The sequence below is a fragment of the Drosophila mojavensis genome, unplaced genomic scaffold (assembly GCF_018153725.1).
Source record: "Drosophila mojavensis isolate 15081-1352.22 unplaced genomic scaffold, ASM1815372v1 contig_74, whole genome shotgun sequence".
Lineage (NCBI taxonomy): Eukaryota > Metazoa > Arthropoda > Insecta > Diptera > Drosophilidae > Drosophila > Drosophila mojavensis.
In genome coordinates, this window is record NW_025318899.1 from 6,625,125 (window position 1) to 6,641,320 (window position 16,196).

The following is a 16,196-nucleotide window of genomic DNA, read 5'->3' on the forward strand; positions in this document are numbered from 1 at the left end:
TAGCGCGCCCACTTGATGGATTCGCTACACACACACAATCACCGTTACACTCACGCACACACACAGCAGCGTCACCCTCAGCACACGGAACATGCGCACTCGTTGCATGCTCTCTGAGAGTTTGCTCGCTGGTCCACTCCACAGTTTTTTAATATACTTTATCAACATATCGCAGTCTCTGATAAAACAATCATCGTTTATGGTGCAACACGCTCAAAGTAAATGCCACACACAAACACAAACACACACTCACTCGCTTAGCTCACAGCATGATTGAGATATTGTGCCTACCCCTCAGTTCTACCCTGCGGGGGTGGCTCAACTCTACTCGAGTCGCGTCAAGTCCTCTGACAATAGCTAAACTGGGTTAAATTCAAATGCAAAAAAAATACAAATATATACATATATATATATATGTATAACCAGCCCACAAATATGGGTAATGATTTTTGAATAACTCCCAGTGTCTCACCCACCGACTTGCCACTAATACGAACACACACACACAAATGCGTATGCGTAACCAGCGCTTAGCGTGCGGCCCGTTAAAGGCTGCCCAAAAAGTTTTATTTTATAGGGGGAGCAGCTAAATGTACGCAGGAAATGACAAGGCATAGTTTTCGCATTTCTTTTAAACTATAAACAAAACTAAAAACGCGAGCAAACAAAAAAATAAATAACCTAACAAGTTAAGCGTAATAGACTAAGATATACCCTGTCTCTAAAGCATTCCCAAAGTAAAACCAATTGGATTTCTTGTATACAATAATTATATAAATATTTTTATTACTAATTTCGCCTAAAAAACTTTCATTATTTAAATTTTACAATTGTGGCCAAAATACAAATTTTGTTATTTATATATTTAATGGATTATTATTCTTTTATAAATATCAGCAAACCAATTTCTTTAGTTATTAAGAAAAAACATCTACAAATTTATCAGCAGTGCTTAACACAGTTAACATTTGAAAAACCCTGTTCTCGAAGTTTTTGTTTACAGGGTATTTACGTGGAGGCAAATCAAATATGCGCTTAACACGATATATTCAAATTTTCTGTGCGTTCGCTTGGTACCTATTTTATTTGAGTTTTTGTTCTGTTTTCTGTTTTTTATTTATTTTTATATGCCATATAATTTGGCTATATACTAAGCGAGTTTTCAATAACAATCGCTGCGCTGAGTCGTTTATTTGTCGCCCTTGCTGCTACTTGAGCTTTTGCGCTGGCGGTGCTGTAGTAGTTCCTGATATTGTTCTATGGAACCATCCTCATGCTTCGAGGTAAATTGCGTCTGTTCTTGTTGTTGCTGCTGTTGCTGAGACATTGACTTCTCATCGCTGCCAGACTTCGAATCGTTGCGCTTTTGTGCGCGATTCGATTTTTTAATTTTGTCACGCACGCGCTTGCCCAACCGCGAGGCTGCTAGCACCTGACTGACCTTGGAGCTCTTCAGGTAGCGAGTGCGCCATGACTGTCACAGGAATGAAATTAGTTTAGTTTAATGTAACATGTTATTTATATATGTATGTATATTACCTCTGAGTTTGTATCCTGCAGCTTCTCGTGATCATCGTCGCTGGTGTTTAGCAATATGACATCGTTGTCTTCTTCATCCGGCTCGCCTACCTTCTCGGGCTCTTCACTCTTGACTTTTACTGGCTCGTCCTCTACAGTATTCAGTTCCTCAATCAATTCCAAATCGCCGCCTATGGATATGACATCATCGTTTTGATCTTCATCATCTGCAGCGGGCTGTTCGGCTGCTTCATCTACTGCTTTTATATTTGATTGTTCCGCAGTTTCAACGGGCGCCTCTTCAGCTGTGGCTGATTTCTCTGTTGTGGCTTCAGCTTTATTTTCTTCTACTACTTCTGCTACTTCTTTAGGCGCTTCCGTCTCTATTGCTTGCTTCTGCTCGATGGGAGCTGCTGGCTGCGTTTCAGCTTCATTTTCGCTGTCCTCTCTCACCTCGCCCTCTTCGGGTTCGCTTTCCTCAGCTGGAGTGGGAGCTGGAGCTGGAACAGCAGCAGGTGCCTCTGGTGGCACAGCAGCGGATGCCGTTGCTGCAGTTGGTGCGGCTGTCGTTGCTGCTGTTGTTGTTGTTGTTGTTGCTACTGTTGTTGTTGTTGCGACTGGCTGCTTGGGTGGTTGCTTGCTCTCGTCATCCGTGCTGTCACTTATGAGCAGTGTCTCTGGCTCAGTAGGTATTGGTATTACATCTGGTGAGGCAGAACGTGATTTGCTCTGCTCCTGTACCGGCTCTGCCTTCTTCTCAGGTTCCTTTGCATTGCTAACGGCTTGCTTTTCCGGCGATTTAGTGGACGTACGATAATTGCGCTTCAGCTTAATCTTTTTCGTAGGAGCTGCATCTGATTTTCCATTGGTATTGCCATTGGTTTGTGGTTGATCCTGATTCCTAGCTGGCTTGTTGGCTGTCGACTCGTTCGACTTTCGCTTGTGACTGCGCTTCTCCTTGTCCGACAGCTTCTTGGGCGCCTCCTTCTCTTCGTCATCGTCATCCGATTTCACCTCGATCTTTGTTATGGGCTCCATGGCTAGCTGGGAGCGAATAGCGCGCGCTCTCGCCTGCAGCTCAAGCAGCTCCAGCACACTGATCTGTCCATCCGCTGGGTGAAAGTGAGTTGTTGAAACATTATTGTATTTAGGATTTAGTTAGAGTAGGCAGTTGTTGCCATTCAGTATTTGCTTTATATTTTTTTTTCAACTTACGTTCCTTATTTTCATTGATTTTATCGGCTCTTTTAGCGCTTGATTTCCGCAATTTGTTAGCTGCAAATTTCAAATTTACGCATAAGCATTTAGTTAAAAATTAAAATTGACTGCACGCCATGGCTGCGATGACGGGTGATGTCGATAATACGAGCCTGACAGAGCAGGGAGAACTAGAACAGGCCGAGGGTGAAGCGGAGCCCGAAAAGTTCACGGTACGACTGAATGGACAAAAGGATTTGGAACAAAGACTCCGCGAATTCAAGGCTGCCTGCGATGCGCACGAGAAACATGCACGAAAGCGCAAAAGGCGTCGCTATTATCACATGGGTCTGATGGCCAAGGTCGTCATGGAGACGACTCACGAGGAGCTGCGTCGCATGCTCGAGCATGGCACCTATACATTTCACGTAGATATGGTTGCCTTCAAGCCAGACGAACTAGCCGCCATACTGGAGACCCTAAACATAGCCATATCCGCACATGCGGATGAGAGGGAACTGCGCACTGCGACGGGTCTGGCTGTTGAAATAAATGGCGATTGCTGTCGCATTGGTCGGTTGCGCAACAACTGCACCACAATGCTGGCACGCGGCTCAGTGGTGACGCTAACAACTGATCCAGCTTATCGGTATGCCGGCTTCCGGGAGATCGTCTACGTAATCAATCTACGCGCCTATCTCAGCTCAATAAGGCTAAATGATGTGCTGCTAATTGGACGCGAGGTTCGTTGTCGTGTGGTCAAAACATTGAACGAAGCGCTGGCCGTGTTGATCATCGATGCAGGTCTCTTATCCTCGTATGACTTTATTGAGCTACCTCGCCAATGCCATTCCCTGGCGCCCAGCGTATATCCAGAACTCTATCTGGCCGATCTGCAAGCGGCCGCTGCGCTCAAAGCCAACTTTGTGGTGTTGCCGAAGATTCGATGTAAATCGTTCCTTCGCGCAGTTCGAGCGGCAATTATGACCGAGTTCGATATGCGACTGATTGGCTGCATTGACTTTGAATATGTACGGAATAACATGCTCGATTTATTAGGCATCATCAAGCTACTGGACTATATTTGGATACCGGACATGTTTAGTGTAAACTGCTGTGTGTACAACTATATCATGGAGGATGCGCTACCCATTGCGCACTGCCAGAAGAAACCGGTCATTGGCACAGTGCCGTTAGAGCGTTGCAACGACTTTAAACGGTTTGAGCTGCACGAGTTCCTCTGGAAAATTGATACGATACATATGCAGAAGAGTCCGTGGTGCAACAAGTATCCACTGATTGTTAAGAAACTGATGCCCATACGGGATTACCGTGTGGGTGTGGTACAAACACAGCAACAGGTGAAGAGCATATTGACCTCCTATCAGACAATTGTTAACTTCATCATACGTACGATTGCCACCATCGAGTGTCAAGCGATATTTGTGTTTACCAAGTGCGAGAACGCGAGTGTTGCGCTTGCGCGCTCAGAAATCTATTGTCCAGTGTATATGATGATGCCGCTAAATGATGACGATGATGAATTCGCCATCAAATGTAAATTCGACTTGGCCCGCGCATTACATCTGCGTCGAAACACGCATCCTATTGTCTATACACCTGATCTGAACGAATGCAACTATAGCCCCATTGAGTTTGGCGTTGATTTCATGCGACGCAAGGGCTGCCTGGAGGTTGGTGACTTCGTGGTCACCTTGGAGGTTGGCAAGGAAGATGAGGAAAACGTTGTGTTAGGTGTCGGCGAAGATGTGTGCATATTGCGCGCCTTCTACGTGGCCCCAGTATTCAATTGCGAGAAATTCAAATATGGCACATAAGAGCTGCGAGTAGATTCAATCATGACGTGCAGTTGTACAGATACCTCTTCTGATGATCATTCAAAATTAAATGTACGTTATCTAGCATTTAGGTGTTTGAAGCTTGTGGGTGGGGCGCAGATGAATACACTTGAGAACTTACCACGACGCAGCTGACTGCCCTCGATATCGCTGTCCGATGATATCTCTTCCAGCGATATGTGCTCTGTAAATACAGAGAATATAAACATATATGTATGTGAGCATGCTGCTTGTACTTACCCTCCTTGTGCTCTACATCCGAATCCGCAGAGCTCTCTGTGTCCGTGGGACAACGCGAGTCCTCGATAATTGACTTCAGTCGCTTAGTTGAAATGCAAAGCAGCTCATTTAGACAAAGTTCCTCGACTTCATCCAAGCTAGATTCCTGCAAGAAATATCAGTTACTACATACTATTACACATTTTATTCAGCTTACCTTTAAAAACGCTGGCGCTAAATTCATAATTGTCTTTGGTTTCAGTGTAGCAAATATTTGTTTGACCAACTCAAGGCGATCATCGATGTAGTGAGAAATAGGATGAAGTGTTCGATCCTCCTCCGATTTTTCCTTCTTAATGTTTATAGGCTTGGGTATTTGATCACTTTTAATCTTTTTCTTCGAGCTGCTCATGTTGGTAATTTACAATTCAACACAAATGAAAACCAAACAAGCTTTTTCGCAGTTTTGTTAAAGACACCGAAAAACAAGAACAGCTGGGCACCAGAGTTGCCGTACTTTTTGGTGAAATCGATAGTCTGTGCGGCAACAGCTGAGTGCAAATCAGTGCAGAATTGTGTTTTGGCTTTAATTGTAAAGAAATTAAGTGTCGTTTAATTTATAATTTAAATAAGAAAGTAAGTAAATGAAAATATGCTGTGCTCTTAAGTAAGTGGCTTATACCATTTATAATGAGCTGCCGGTTACGACAAGGTGCTCATGCTCGAATGCGAATTGGATAACCATAAGCATGTTTCTATGTAAATTATCTCGACTGCGTGCAAAGTTAGAACCATGTTAACTGTAAAAACAATCAAATTTACCTCGTTTTTGTGGCGTGTATCATTAAAGAGAATTGATTCACTGTAAATAGTTTTAGATATACCACTGTTCTTTGGTCAGTGGATATACTAAGGGCTCTCGTACGTTTATATTTGGTATTTATCGGCATAGTGTGTAATGGCCACACCGCTAGCCATATGTTCATTAACTATAGAAGAGAGAGACGCGAGAGTGTGAGCGTCGGTAAAAATAGTTTTCCGTTTCATAAAGCGGTTCGCACCGCTAATACAACTGGAACAAATTTAAAAATACATGTACAATGTATGTGTGCAATAGATAGTGTAAATATAAAGTAAATACCAATATGTAATTAGATGTGCGGAGTGAATATAAATGCAAAGCACTTTAAAAGCATCTGAGCAAACGTACACACAAATAAAATTCCCTCTACATGCAAAAATTGACGTTCGAGCAAAGCGAAAAAAAAATTACGCTACAAAGCAATTAAAATGAGCATTCCGCGCGGGGGCAATAGCGGCGGCGGCAGCACTTCGCTCGATTTAACCCCATTGCTCGATGCCAGCAACAACAGCGATGATAGCGATCAAGAAACGGGCGGCAAATCAAATGGAGGCGCCCAGTTGAATAACTCCTCCAGTGTTAGCTCCAAGGAACTGCGCAGTAGCCATCGGGATAGAGAGCGAGAGGAAGCGGATGCGGCAATGTTTGTGAAGAAGGTTGGCAGCGCACTCTTCTATGGCATCGCCTCGTTTATGATCACCGTCGTCAATAAGACTGTCCTCACGTCTTATCGCTTTCCCTCGTTCCTCTTTCTGAGTCTGGGTCAGCTAACGGCCAGTATTATAGTGCTTGGAGCTGGCAAACGACTGAGGCTAGTCACGTATCCGCCCCTGCAGCGAAATACGTTTGCGAAGATCTTTCCACTGCCCTTGATCTTTGGCTTCAACATGATCTTCGGCCTTGGAGGCACTAAAGCGCTCAGCTTGCCCATGTTCGCTGCGTTACGTCGCTTCTCCATCCTGATGACCATGCTGCTAGAGCTGAAGATACTTGGAGTAAGGCCGACGACGGCAGTTCAAATAAGCGTTTATGCTATGATCGGTGGCGCTTTGATAGCCGCCTCCGACGATCTGTCATTCAATATGCAGGGCTACACGTACGTGATGATCACCAATGCGCTGACAGCCTCGAACGGCGTGTTTGTAAAAAAGAAACTGGACACCTCGGAGATCGGGAAGTATGGATTGATGTTCTACAATTCGCTGTTCATGTTTGTGCCTGCCCTGTTGCTCAACTATGTGACGGGCGATCTCCAAAAGGCCATCGATTTCGCCAGCTGGAACGATCCGGCATTTGTTGTGCAATTTCTCCTCAGCTGTGTGATGGGCTTTATCTTATCGTACAGCACAATTCTATGCACCCAGTTCAACTCTGCACTAACAACGACAATCGTCGGTTGCCTTAAGAACATCTGTGTCACCTATCTGGGCATGTTCATTGGAGGAGATTACGTATTCTCGTGGCTCAACTGCATTGGCATCAACATCAGCGTGATGGCAAGCCTTCTCTATACGTACGTCACATTCCGGCGGAAGCAGGCGCCCGATAAGCAAGCCCACTTGCCTAGCTCTCGAGGAGAGAGCGTCTAGTCGAAGACTAATCAGTGAGAGAGCCTGCTGCCAAAGCCATAAAAATTTCATGTAGAGCATCGAGCAACGACTAGATTAAGAGAGCAACTAAACACTCTAAAGAAGCACACATTGTATACTGTAAAACTATAAATTGTACATATGTAGTTATGGATTTAAATATTATATATATCTGAGCATATATATGCATATTTATAAGCACCCATGTTATTTAAATGTCTTTGTAAATTGAATCACACTCGCGCAATTCATAATGTTAAAGTGTCATAAAAGAGCAACACAAACCATAATAGTTAATTGAATATATCTCAACAAAATATACTATATATACACATACGTGTATATCGATATTTATGTGTGTGTTTTTACACCTACACCAAAAAAAAAAAAAAAAAAAAAAAAAAAACAACAATTTGTTCCATTTGCTTACACTTAAGATAAGGTTGTCCGTTGATAAAGTCTGCGACTCCGTAAATTCGATTGCTCTTACCTGTTTCTTAGTTAAATGTATTGTTCAATTATGAGAACAACTTCACCCATGTGCTACCTGTTCGAATGACTTTACTGTCACGTGAATTTATAATGTGCGACTTGGGTTATTTAAAATATATGCATCTTTTTAATTCGTTAGACAATGTTTTTGCATTTTACAGCATTTTTATAATTTATTATTTACGCATAAAATACTTGTGTCCCACATTTTGTCTCAACTCGAAATCACCCTTATCAAAAAGTAATTATTGATAAAAAGCTATTTTTTATTGCCTTAGACCCTTAGGTGTGCCAAGTCAATCAGCCAATCAATCAGTCACTTCACATCTTTAAGTGCTGCTTAACCCATTCTCCCTCTCTCTTAGTTTCCAGAATAAAACGGAAATGCTTAGCCCCCTATAATTTAGACGGCCCGCTGGTAAAGCCCATTTCTTATATTTGTTCTCTTTGTCAGCCTCGCTTATCTCTGCGTCTGCAGTAATGCTTATCTTCCTTAAATATATATAAATACACTTTATATATAGTTTTCATTTTAATTACGATTACTTCTAACTTATCTTAGAATTTTCACGTGTTTATTGCTCAAATTACTCATCAGATATGGAGAGGAAAAAATAATAATAAAACATAAAACCTAATAGGTACACGGGTCGAGTCGAGTTCAACGTATTTTCGAAGAGTCAATTGTGTTGATATAAACAAAGAGTGGAAGCGAAAAATGCAAACCGGTTTCCAGATTTTAGTTCGTCTTTTTGAGTCTAAAGCCATTTGTGGGGCGGCAATGTTTACTTACGAATCTGTTCGACTTGGTCTATAGACAAATCGCTTACGCAAAGGGGGTATACTACTGTGGAAGGGTAATTCATGGTCGCGCTTAAGAGCCGAGTCACACATATAATTAGTCAGCGAGTTGTTGGTGATGAGGTCAACAAGCTCGCGGCATCTATTGTTAACGTCACTTAACCATGTTTATCTACAGCAATGATGCAGCAGCTAAGGCGCATCTCACTGCCTCGCTTGCAGCGCCACGTGACCTTGAGCCTGTTGAGCAGATGCGGCTCGACGTCCACGGATGTTCCGCCAGAGGAGCTGGATGCCTTTGAGCGTGATTACTTGCAGCAACGCATTCAGATAACAACATTTCAAAGGCTGTTGCTGGGTGCCGGCTCATCCATTGCCTCATTGCTGAATCCGCACAGGTGGGCACAGCATATACCTGGCTGTAAATGAGGCACACTAGATTCATAGTTTACTTTCGCAGACACGACATGATTGCCTGCCTGGGCGAGACAACCGGTGAGAATGCGCTGTTGAATATTTTGGATACCATGCAGGCGAGTGAGGAAGGACGTCGAATCCTTGTCGAAAAGCCACGCATTAATACAAAAACAATTGATCTCAAGAGCTTGGAAGCGTTGCCATCAGATTCATTTGGCTTTGCCTATGCCAAGTTCTTGAAAGACAACGTAAGTGAAGCTACGGCAGATCTGATTTACTTTAATGTATATTTTATATTTATTAGATATTTTATTTAAAGCATATCCCATTTTTTTCGCATATTTATCAATATAGAATGTGACGCCCGATTCGCGCATGGAAGTGCGCTTTCTGGAAGACCCTAAACTGGCCTATATAATGACGCGCTATCGCGAATGTCACGATTTAGTTCATGCCGTGCTGGATATGCCGACGAATATGCTCTGTGAGGTGACTGTCAAATGGGTGGAAGCCCTGAACAACGGACTGCCCATGTGTTATGGAGCCGCAGTGTTTGGAGCAGTGCGGCTGCGACCCAGGTGAGTCGACCTTCTAGCGTTAATTAAATACAACATAAAACGACTGACTCATGGCTGAGTGTTTTTTTAAAATTATTTTTTACTCACAGACAGCGTCGAGAGTACTTGAAGCGTTATTTGCCGTGGGCCATCGAAAATAGCAAGCAAATGAAGCCACTAATGCCGATTTACTGGGAGAAGCGATGGGAGCAAAAAGTGAACGACTTGCGCGCCGAGTTAGGCATTAAGCCGTTTCAATAAAGTTTTTATTATTTTGTTTTGAATTTCGATTGCTTTTTGTTTAATGACGCGGGTATATCGACCCCAATTCGATCGCTTTCGATAACAACGATCCTCGAAGAGAGCTAGATGGCAACGCCATTTGTCGTGTTTGCTTTGCTGATGTGTTGTTAAAGTGCTAATGGCTAATTATTTATTAGAATTGCAATATGGCTGAGAAATTTAATGGATTTAGCCACGATGAGATACTTAAAATAACTGGAATAAAAGATGGCAAAAAGAAACTCAATATTGAAGCAGGTAATTGTTGAGATTGATAGAGAGTATTTCTCTCAGTTTTACGCGTGTGTGTGTGTGCGCTAAACAAAACAATTGTTATACATACATAAACATGGGTATATGTGAATACATGAATATTTATAGCAAAGCAAGCGCTCAAAAGCCAGCCCGGTATTAGACGGATGCCGGATAAGCTCTTCCGGCAGGCAGATCAATTGCGAAAACAACAGCCACAGAAGCCTCAACAAACTGTTGCTGCCAAGGCCAAATCACGCTCAACCACGCCTACAGAACCAGAACCGAAAGAACCGCCCACTCCCACACAAGAAGAAGAATCACTAAATTTGGAACGTGGCTTATCGGATTCACTGGTCGAAGCGCTCTATTGTGGTTCCGTTAAAGCGCCGATGACAAACGGAAAATCTCAGCCATCATCTGGAGCTGCCACGTATGCCAGCGAAACGACGGATGATAGCTCAATACTGAAGGTAAGCAGCACAGACGATGACGCCAGCATCTTGCCCAGCACCAAAGACTCCACAGAAGAGCGGATCAGCACGGACTCTCCCTTCAAGGGCGTTTCGCTTAAGGACTTCGAACAGCATCGTAAAATGATTCAGGAGCAGAACAAACAAAAGAAAGAAATGCTTTACCAAGCGATCGAGCAGCATACGCAAAAAACTGCCGCTGAATGCCGTAAAATTGAAGAAATACGTCACGAACTCTCAAAGCTGGAGAACGATCTGGCCGTGGATGTTGCTCTGCTGCGCAAACAGATTGACAACGCATGCATTCACTTCGCCAATGTTGAGTAAGTCATACAAATATTTACAACCTATTCAATTTTAATATCCTATTCATTTTTATCAACAGAAAACAGTATATACGAATCGAGGCTCAATTTCTAAAGGCAAAGCTGGATCTTCACAATGCTTCAGAGAAAAAAGAACTGCTCACGGAGCATCTCTGCACGGTTATAGCCCATAACGAGGATCGCAAGGCACAAAAGTTGACGGAGCTAATGCAAAAAGTCGGCCTGGCGCCAACTGATGATGAGCCAGCGCCTCAGAAATAATCGAATATAGCGAATTTGTATAAATTCAGTTTGAAGCGAAATTAACTTACTTAGTTCTTAGGATTGATATTATCATGTGCATGTTTGCAAATACATATGTATTAAGTTTTTTTTTAGTTTTAAGTATCAAGTGCAAATTGTAATAAATAAATGTAATTCAAATTGGTATTGCCTGTTTTTTTTCAACAAGCTGGCAACGCCGGAACTGACAACGCATCCCTGGTAAAACAGCTGGCTTCCAATGGTTGGAAATGTGGAAGTAAACGCGTGCGAGTTTTAAAACATAAACAAGTCTTTAATTGATAAAATATAAAAGAAAACATTGAAAATGGCTGGACGTGGGCGTGGTGGGAAGACAGGATCGCTCACTGCCGAGCAGATGCAGGCGCTAGGCTGCATGGGCAAAGATATGCCACAAGTGCAAACGGCGCCGCCTCCAACATTTCCACCGCTACTCAACAAACCAATTTCCCTTGAGGTAAGTGCGAAATGCCCTTATACTAAATCATTTATATAAATTTGTTTTCTTTTAGACGACTGCCTCACAAAACTATCAATTACTGTGGAAAGAAGACTTTTTAAACCGCATGCGTGATTCACCATATTATATTATTTCAGCCAGCCAGGAGAAAGAACATATTAATGTTAAGGACTGGCGAGAGGTAAGAGACAAAATATTAATATCGACATCACTTAACTATTCACCTTACAGAAAGCTTTGGAGCGCCTTAAGCATAGGGCACAGCCTGAATTTAATTACAAAGCAATGCCAAGAGAACTAAATCTAAACAATCGCAAACGACGTGCGGCTGAGCCACGACCCAAGCTGATGCCCAAAAAGACAAACATTGAGGATAGACTGAAACAGCTGGAGCAGAAGGAGCTCACAAGCGGTGGTGAAAACGAAAACGACGAAGCCAAGCAGGATAGCGACTCGGAGCACGACGAGGACCAAGAAGATCCAGATGCGACGCTCGACGATGAGATGGACGAGGAGAACGACTATGCCAACGATTATTTCGATAATGGAGAAGCGTACAATGAAGAGGACGACAATATGGACGATGGTCCCGTATATTAAGCAAAAAATAAACATTGTTTGGGATTGTGATTTACTAATTCGCCACTTTAAGCTTATTCAACACATATTTATCAGAAATGTACGGGATTGGCGAAGATCTAATCCAAGCTGCTGGGAGGGCTGTAGTTCAAATGAATCACGCCGGAAGTTTTCACCTGGAAAATGAGGAGTCTTAGTGTGGATAATTTGGATACCCGAACAGTTACTCACAAATCCAATGGTGCCGGCCAGAATCAAAATTCCAGTCAAGAGGGTGGCATTGTACTTGGTGTTGTTACGGCTGTACTGCTCCTGCCAGTCACCAGCTGGGACAGGCAAATCGTCCATGGTGGAGTGCTTGTGGTGTCCACCGTGGTAAGCGGCGCGCGACATGGCCCCAGCTGTCAAAAGAGAAGTCAGCAAACAATCAAATTATATTATTATATACTCAATAAGCATAAATCTCCATGACGCAGGAGCGACACATTATGTAATTTTTAAGGTTAGTAAAAGCAGCTCAAATCGAGTATATAAGACTTGTACTTACCATTCCTGAGCAGCAGACCCTGCTTGACAATATGTTTAACCAACATGTTTGCTATAAAATTGCACAAAATATGTTTTTATTTCTCCAATATTTTTTTTCGCATTAAAACTACTCACCAAGATTTACTTATGTATCGACCAGTGTGACTGTGTGCAAGCGTTGAAAAAATACTGAACAACGTTATGTTGGCTGCGCGCAAGTTTCAGACCCACTTGAAGTTAGCTGCACATTGGCAGTAGCTCATCGATCAGCTGTTTTTGGCGGAGGCGTTCTTCAATTTGGAAACAATTATAATTGTTGAAAAAATTGCAAAGAAAATTTACGCTGCCTACATTCCGTAGCCATGCTGACAATCGGCACTTTGGCCAACATCAAGCACATACTGCAAAAAGAGCTGTTCAACAGCAGCGGCGAACGCCTGCTCTCAGTGGTGACGGTGACGAAGACTTTCAAAAAGAAAGACAAGCGGGCCTGCTACCTATGTGTGCTGACGACAGCGCCACCCGTACCGGTGGTTACGCTCTGCCTGGTGAAGCAATACGAGCAGCGGGATAGCGAGTATAAGCGCAAACGTAGCTGGCAATTGGATGAAATCAAGTGGATCGATGGCCGCAATGAGCAGTTCGAGACGCACGAGTTTGACATCCAACTGGAAAAGCTGTACAAATGGTACGCCCTAAATTTGCACGAGCGTCAGAATTTTCTGGCTGTGCTCAATCGACAGATACAAAAGTATGTGCGTGGACCTCGTGCCGAGTTTCGTAATGTGCCCCAAGCATGGTTATCGGAGAAATCGCCAGAGAAAATAGCGGCAGGTCGCGAAGGAAGAGCGGGCAATGTAACCCAGAAAGCGACCAATTCGGATGATGAAGAGGACGAGGAGGAGGCGCAAGAGTTTACAGCACTCACGGATAAGGAGGCCAACGAGCTGGGCAAACTGTTTTCCGAATGTGATTTTGCCATCAAGGATGCGGAGCAGTTCATAGAGCAGCTGTCTAAGGAGCTGCACGATTTGGATGGTGTAAGTAAATTTCAGTCAGTCAGAAGTAAGCTAATTATTCAAATATCTACAGGCTAATATGCAAAGTGTGTTGGCCTCGGAGCAAAAGGTGCTCAAAATGATGGAGCATATAGACAATGCTATAACGGAGGCGGACAAGTTTGAAACACGTCTGGATACCTATGAGGATATTTTGGGTCATGTGAAGGAGACCATGGAGAAAATAGGCGGCAAGAATGCCATGATTGAAATTGCCAATAACAACAATATCAAATTAATGAAGGAACTTAATAAAGTCATTGTGAGTATTACAATGTTACTTCTTGATATGCGTTAATTCCCAAATTCCTTTTAGAGCCAACTGGACTTGCCGCATAGCCATCAGCAGGCGCTGGAGGATCCCGATTTAAAGACCGCAGCCGGTCGCAAGGCAGCGATTGCTGCAGCGCAGTGTCTGCAGCAGGCCATGAATAGCGATATAGACCCCGCGCTGCTACGCCTGGAAGCTGTACAGGATCAGCGGAAACGATTTGAGAAGTGGAAACAAAAGTTCTCAGCTACAGTTAGTCGGTTCCTGAACAACCTCTTCATCCATCTTGGCAATGAAATTGGTGATATGCCGTTGACTAGCACCGAGTTGGTTCTCCCTAACCACTCGAATGTGCATCGCGAGCTGACGCCGTATACGGAGCTGATGCACTGGTCCAAGGCCATGGATCGCAAGACCTACGACGGGCTGATGCGCGTCTATACGGCTTCGCTAAGCAAGATCTATGATCGCGATATCAGAAATTTCTTTAATCTAGTAAGAATATTTGTATAAAATTGGTCAGCATCCCCTAGTAAACTCTGGTTCCTTTTCAGGCCAAGCTTCAAGTGTCGGACAAGCTGCGCAACTCTCGCGAAGATCTGGATATGTCCACTTCGTCACGTAAGTCTGCCGTCTCCACCATTCCGTATGGCACGCTGGGCATCAATCGTGATCAATGGGGTCCCGGCGTGGATAGTGCGGATCGTGTGCGTTTCGATGCGTTGTTGGAGAAAGTTCTGGCCGAACTGGAGCCCATTGCGCTGCAGGAGCAGTTGTTCTGTATCAATTTCTTTCAAATGGATGTGATAAGTCCCACAACGAAGAACACCCAAACGACGCTGGATATGGAAAAGGATAAGGGCGTGGATATGTCGCAGTCGTTCAACGCCTCTACCGCCTCGCCTACCAGCGCAAGTACAGACGCTGGTGGAGTGCCTCAGAAGCGCATCGATCGTCAGATCAATGAGGAAGTGCGCAAACTGATGATGGGACTCTTTGGTTGCCTGGAACCGGAGCTAGTTAGCTTCATACAAAGCTTTGAGCGTGTGGATAGCTTGTGAGTCATCTATATAACTTAATATGCATATCTTCTATACTAAAACTTATCTTCTCTTAGCTACTCTCTGTATGTATTGGTGCGTTTAACGCAGCATGTCATGTCCGCCCAGGATACACATTCCTTTCTGAGCATGACCTTTGCCTCGGCATTGGTGCAGGTCAAGCGCAACTTTGATCGCTTTATGCAACAGCAACTGCAGTCCATTAAGGAGGCTAAGCTTCCCAAGCGATCAAAGGCCATTCTGCCCTATGTGGAGAACTTCGAGAACTTCGCACAAACGGCAGAGGGCATCTTTCGCAAGTCGGATCGTCGCACGGACATGGAGAAATGGTACCTGCAGCTGGTTAATGCCATATTCGAAGGGATTAGCGTACATTCGCAGGAGCATCCAAAGACGCCGTCACAGGTGGTGCGCATGGAGAACTATCATCATATGTACTCACTGTTGGCACAGCTTAAGGTGCCCGGCTTAGATGCCCTCAAGAAGGAGGCGAAGATACGTTACAACGATGCGCTCAAGGCATACGTAACGCAGTACTTTGGCAGGCCACTGGAGAAGCTGAACGTAAGTGTTGTAGATTCCAGTTTTCAAATACTTCTAAAACTCTTTCCAATTTCAGCAATTCTTTGAGGGCGTGCAGCAAAAGGTAGCGCAGGGCGTGAAGGAGACGGAAATAAGCTACCAAATGGCCTTCTCTAAGCAGGAACTTCGCAAGGTGATCAGCCAATATCCAGCGCGTGAGGTGAAGAAGGGTCTGGAGAACCTCTACAAGAAGGTGGAGAAGCATCTGTGCGAGGAGGAGAATCTTCTGCAGGTGGTATGGCATGCCATGCAGGAAGAGTTCATAGCCCAGTACAATTATCTCGAAGAGCGCATACAGAAATGTTATGCGGGCGCCATGATCAATCTGGAGTTCAACATACAGGACATACTCGCCTTCTTCTCCGATATTGCGCGCTCCCACTGAGTGCGCGTTACATCGGAGATTTACTTTTAGGTGCAATAGTATTTAGAGCGATGTGTTTTTTAAGACAAAAATATACGCGCACATATTTAAACAGCTGATTACAGTTCAGAGCTCCGACAGAGAGATAAAGAGCAAAAGAGAGTTGT

General features: G+C 43.9%; 8 protein-coding genes across 8 annotated transcripts; 6 read left to right on the forward strand and 2 right to left on the reverse strand.

Annotated features, from left to right (window-relative positions):
• Positions 1 to 891: 891 nt before the first annotated feature.
• On the reverse strand, positions 892 to 5,205 carry LOC6581609 (neurofilament heavy polypeptide). Its single transcript, XM_002007298.4, has 6 exons — positions 5,011 to 5,205; positions 4,815 to 4,959; positions 4,696 to 4,758; positions 2,734 to 2,793; positions 1,540 to 2,630; positions 892 to 1,474 (listed from the first exon to the last, which is right to left on the reverse strand). Exons 1-6 carry the CDS (start codon positions 5,203 to 5,205, stop codon positions 1,190 to 1,192), a joined length of 1,839 nt encoding a protein of 612 aa, XP_002007334.2. The 3' UTR covers positions 892 to 1,189.
• Positions 2,787 to 4,640, forward strand: LOC6581610. Its single transcript, XM_002007299.4, has one exon. It carries the CDS (start codon positions 2,853 to 2,855, stop codon positions 4,551 to 4,553), a length of 1,701 nt encoding a protein of 566 aa, XP_002007335.1. The 5' UTR covers positions 2,787 to 2,852; the 3' UTR covers positions 4,554 to 4,640.
• Positions 5,206 to 5,327: 122 nt separating the features above from the next.
• LOC6581612 (ubiquinone biosynthesis protein COQ4 homolog, mitochondrial) lies at positions 5,328 to 9,795 on the forward strand. The gene is made up of 5 exons (XM_002007301.4): positions 5,328 to 5,429; positions 8,716 to 8,935; positions 8,998 to 9,202; positions 9,309 to 9,532; positions 9,622 to 9,795. The coding sequence occupies exons 2-5, from the start codon at positions 8,718 to 8,720 to the stop codon at positions 9,770 to 9,772; spliced, it is 798 nt and encodes a 265-aa protein (XP_002007337.1). The 5' UTR covers positions 5,328 to 5,429; positions 8,716 to 8,717; the 3' UTR covers positions 9,773 to 9,795.
• LOC6581611 (UDP-sugar transporter UST74c) lies at positions 5,780 to 7,594 on the forward strand. Its single transcript, XM_002007300.4, has one exon. It carries the CDS (start codon positions 6,084 to 6,086, stop codon positions 7,242 to 7,244), a length of 1,161 nt encoding a protein of 386 aa, XP_002007336.1. The 5' UTR covers positions 5,780 to 6,083; the 3' UTR covers positions 7,245 to 7,594.
• Positions 9,796 to 9,863: 68 nt separating the features above from the next.
• On the forward strand, positions 9,864 to 11,317 carry LOC6581613 (RAB6-interacting golgin). The gene is made up of 3 exons (XM_002007302.4): positions 9,864 to 10,051; positions 10,175 to 10,841; positions 10,904 to 11,317. Exons 1-3 carry the CDS (start codon positions 9,961 to 9,963, stop codon positions 11,103 to 11,105), a joined length of 960 nt encoding a protein of 319 aa, XP_002007338.1. The 5' UTR covers positions 9,864 to 9,960; the 3' UTR covers positions 11,106 to 11,317.
• An 18-nt stretch (positions 11,318 to 11,335) lies between these two features.
• On the forward strand, positions 11,336 to 12,224 carry LOC6581614 (DNA-directed RNA polymerase III subunit RPC7). The gene is made up of 3 exons (XM_002007303.4): positions 11,336 to 11,583; positions 11,639 to 11,767; positions 11,818 to 12,224. The coding sequence occupies exons 1-3, from the start codon at positions 11,434 to 11,436 to the stop codon at positions 12,184 to 12,186; spliced, it is 648 nt and encodes a 215-aa protein (XP_002007339.1). The 5' UTR covers positions 11,336 to 11,433; the 3' UTR covers positions 12,187 to 12,224.
• On the reverse strand, positions 12,201 to 12,913 carry LOC6581615. The gene is made up of 4 exons (XM_015161943.3): positions 12,829 to 12,913; positions 12,713 to 12,763; positions 12,397 to 12,566; positions 12,201 to 12,341 (listed from the first exon to the last, which is right to left on the reverse strand). The coding sequence occupies exons 2-4, from the start codon at positions 12,756 to 12,758 to the stop codon at positions 12,285 to 12,287; spliced, it is 273 nt and encodes a 90-aa protein (XP_015017429.1). The 5' UTR covers positions 12,759 to 12,763; positions 12,829 to 12,913; the 3' UTR covers positions 12,201 to 12,284.
• Positions 12,914 to 12,943: 30 nt separating this feature from the next.
• LOC6581616 (exocyst complex component 1) lies at positions 12,944 to 16,141 on the forward strand. Its single transcript, XM_002007305.4, has 6 exons — positions 12,944 to 13,733; positions 13,786 to 14,013; positions 14,068 to 14,517; positions 14,577 to 15,079; positions 15,140 to 15,647; positions 15,703 to 16,141. The coding sequence occupies exons 1-6, from the start codon at positions 13,056 to 13,058 to the stop codon at positions 16,048 to 16,050; spliced, it is 2,715 nt and encodes a 904-aa protein (XP_002007341.1). The 5' UTR covers positions 12,944 to 13,055; the 3' UTR covers positions 16,051 to 16,141.
• The last annotated feature ends 55 nt before the right edge of the window (positions 16,142 to 16,196 follow it).

What these genes read in the sequence shown, in the direction of transcription:
- LOC6581610 (XM_002007299.4), top strand. Translation starts at nt 2,853, where the DNA reads ATGGCTGCGATGACGGGTGATGTCGATAATACGAGCCTGACAGAGCAG.
- LOC6581609 (XM_002007298.4), bottom strand. Translation starts at nt 5,205, where the DNA reads ATGAGCAGCTCGAAGAAAAAGATTAAAAGTGATCAAATACCCAAGCCT. An exon ending in GGGCAGTCAGCTGCGTCGTG is followed by an intron (nt 2,794 to 4,695) that starts GTAAGTTCTCAA and finishes TGAAATTTGCAG; the next exon opens with CTAACAAATTGCGGAAATCA. An exon ending in TGCAGGATACAAACTCAGAG is followed by an intron (nt 1,475 to 1,539) that starts GTAATATACATA and finishes TTCCTGTGACAG; the next exon opens with TCATGGCGCACTCGCTACCT.
- LOC6581611 (XM_002007300.4), top strand. Translation starts at nt 6,084, where the DNA reads ATGAGCATTCCGCGCGGGGGCAATAGCGGCGGCGGCAGCACTTCGCTC.
- LOC6581612 (XM_002007301.4), top strand. Translation starts at nt 8,718, where the DNA reads ATGATGCAGCAGCTAAGGCGCATCTCACTGCCTCGCTTGCAGCGCCAC. An exon ending in CCAAGTTCTTGAAAGACAAC is followed by an intron (nt 9,203 to 9,308) that starts GTAAGTGAAGCT and finishes TTATCAATATAG; the next exon opens with AATGTGACGCCCGATTCGCG. An exon ending in GCAGTGCGGCTGCGACCCAG is followed by an intron (nt 9,533 to 9,621) that starts GTGAGTCGACCT and finishes TTTTACTCACAG; the next exon opens with ACAGCGTCGAGAGTACTTGA.
- LOC6581613 (XM_002007302.4), top strand. Translation starts at nt 9,961, where the DNA reads ATGGCTGAGAAATTTAATGGATTTAGCCACGATGAGATACTTAAAATA. An exon ending in GAAACTCAATATTGAAGCAG is followed by an intron (nt 10,052 to 10,174) that starts GTAATTGTTGAG and finishes GAATATTTATAG; the next exon opens with CAAAGCAAGCGCTCAAAAGC. An exon ending in ATTCACTTCGCCAATGTTGA is followed by an intron (nt 10,842 to 10,903) that starts GTAAGTCATACA and finishes TTTTATCAACAG; the next exon opens with AAAACAGTATATACGAATCG.
- LOC6581614 (XM_002007303.4), top strand. Translation starts at nt 11,434, where the DNA reads ATGGCTGGACGTGGGCGTGGTGGGAAGACAGGATCGCTCACTGCCGAG. An exon ending in ACAAACCAATTTCCCTTGAG is followed by an intron (nt 11,584 to 11,638) that starts GTAAGTGCGAAA and finishes GTTTTCTTTTAG; the next exon opens with ACGACTGCCTCACAAAACTA. An exon ending in ATGTTAAGGACTGGCGAGAG is followed by an intron (nt 11,768 to 11,817) that starts GTAAGAGACAAA and finishes TTCACCTTACAG; the next exon opens with AAAGCTTTGGAGCGCCTTAA.
- LOC6581615 (XM_015161943.3), bottom strand. Translation starts at nt 12,758, where the DNA reads ATGTTGGTTAAACATATTGTCAAGCAGGGTCTGCTGCTCAGGAATG. An exon ending in GGGTCTGCTGCTCAGGAATG is followed by an intron (nt 12,567 to 12,712) that starts GTAAGTACAAGT and finishes CTCTTTTGACAG; the next exon opens with CTGGGGCCATGTCGCGCGCC. An exon ending in TGGCCGGCACCATTGGATTT is followed by an intron (nt 12,342 to 12,396) that starts GTGAGTAACTGT and finishes CTCATTTTCCAG; the next exon opens with GTGAAAACTTCCGGCGTGAT.
- LOC6581616 (XM_002007305.4), top strand. Translation starts at nt 13,056, where the DNA reads ATGCTGACAATCGGCACTTTGGCCAACATCAAGCACATACTGCAAAAA. An exon ending in AGCTGCACGATTTGGATGGT is followed by an intron (nt 13,734 to 13,785) that starts GTAAGTAAATTT and finishes AAATATCTACAG; the next exon opens with GCTAATATGCAAAGTGTGTT. An exon ending in AGGAACTTAATAAAGTCATT is followed by an intron (nt 14,014 to 14,067) that starts GTGAGTATTACA and finishes AATTCCTTTTAG; the next exon opens with AGCCAACTGGACTTGCCGCA.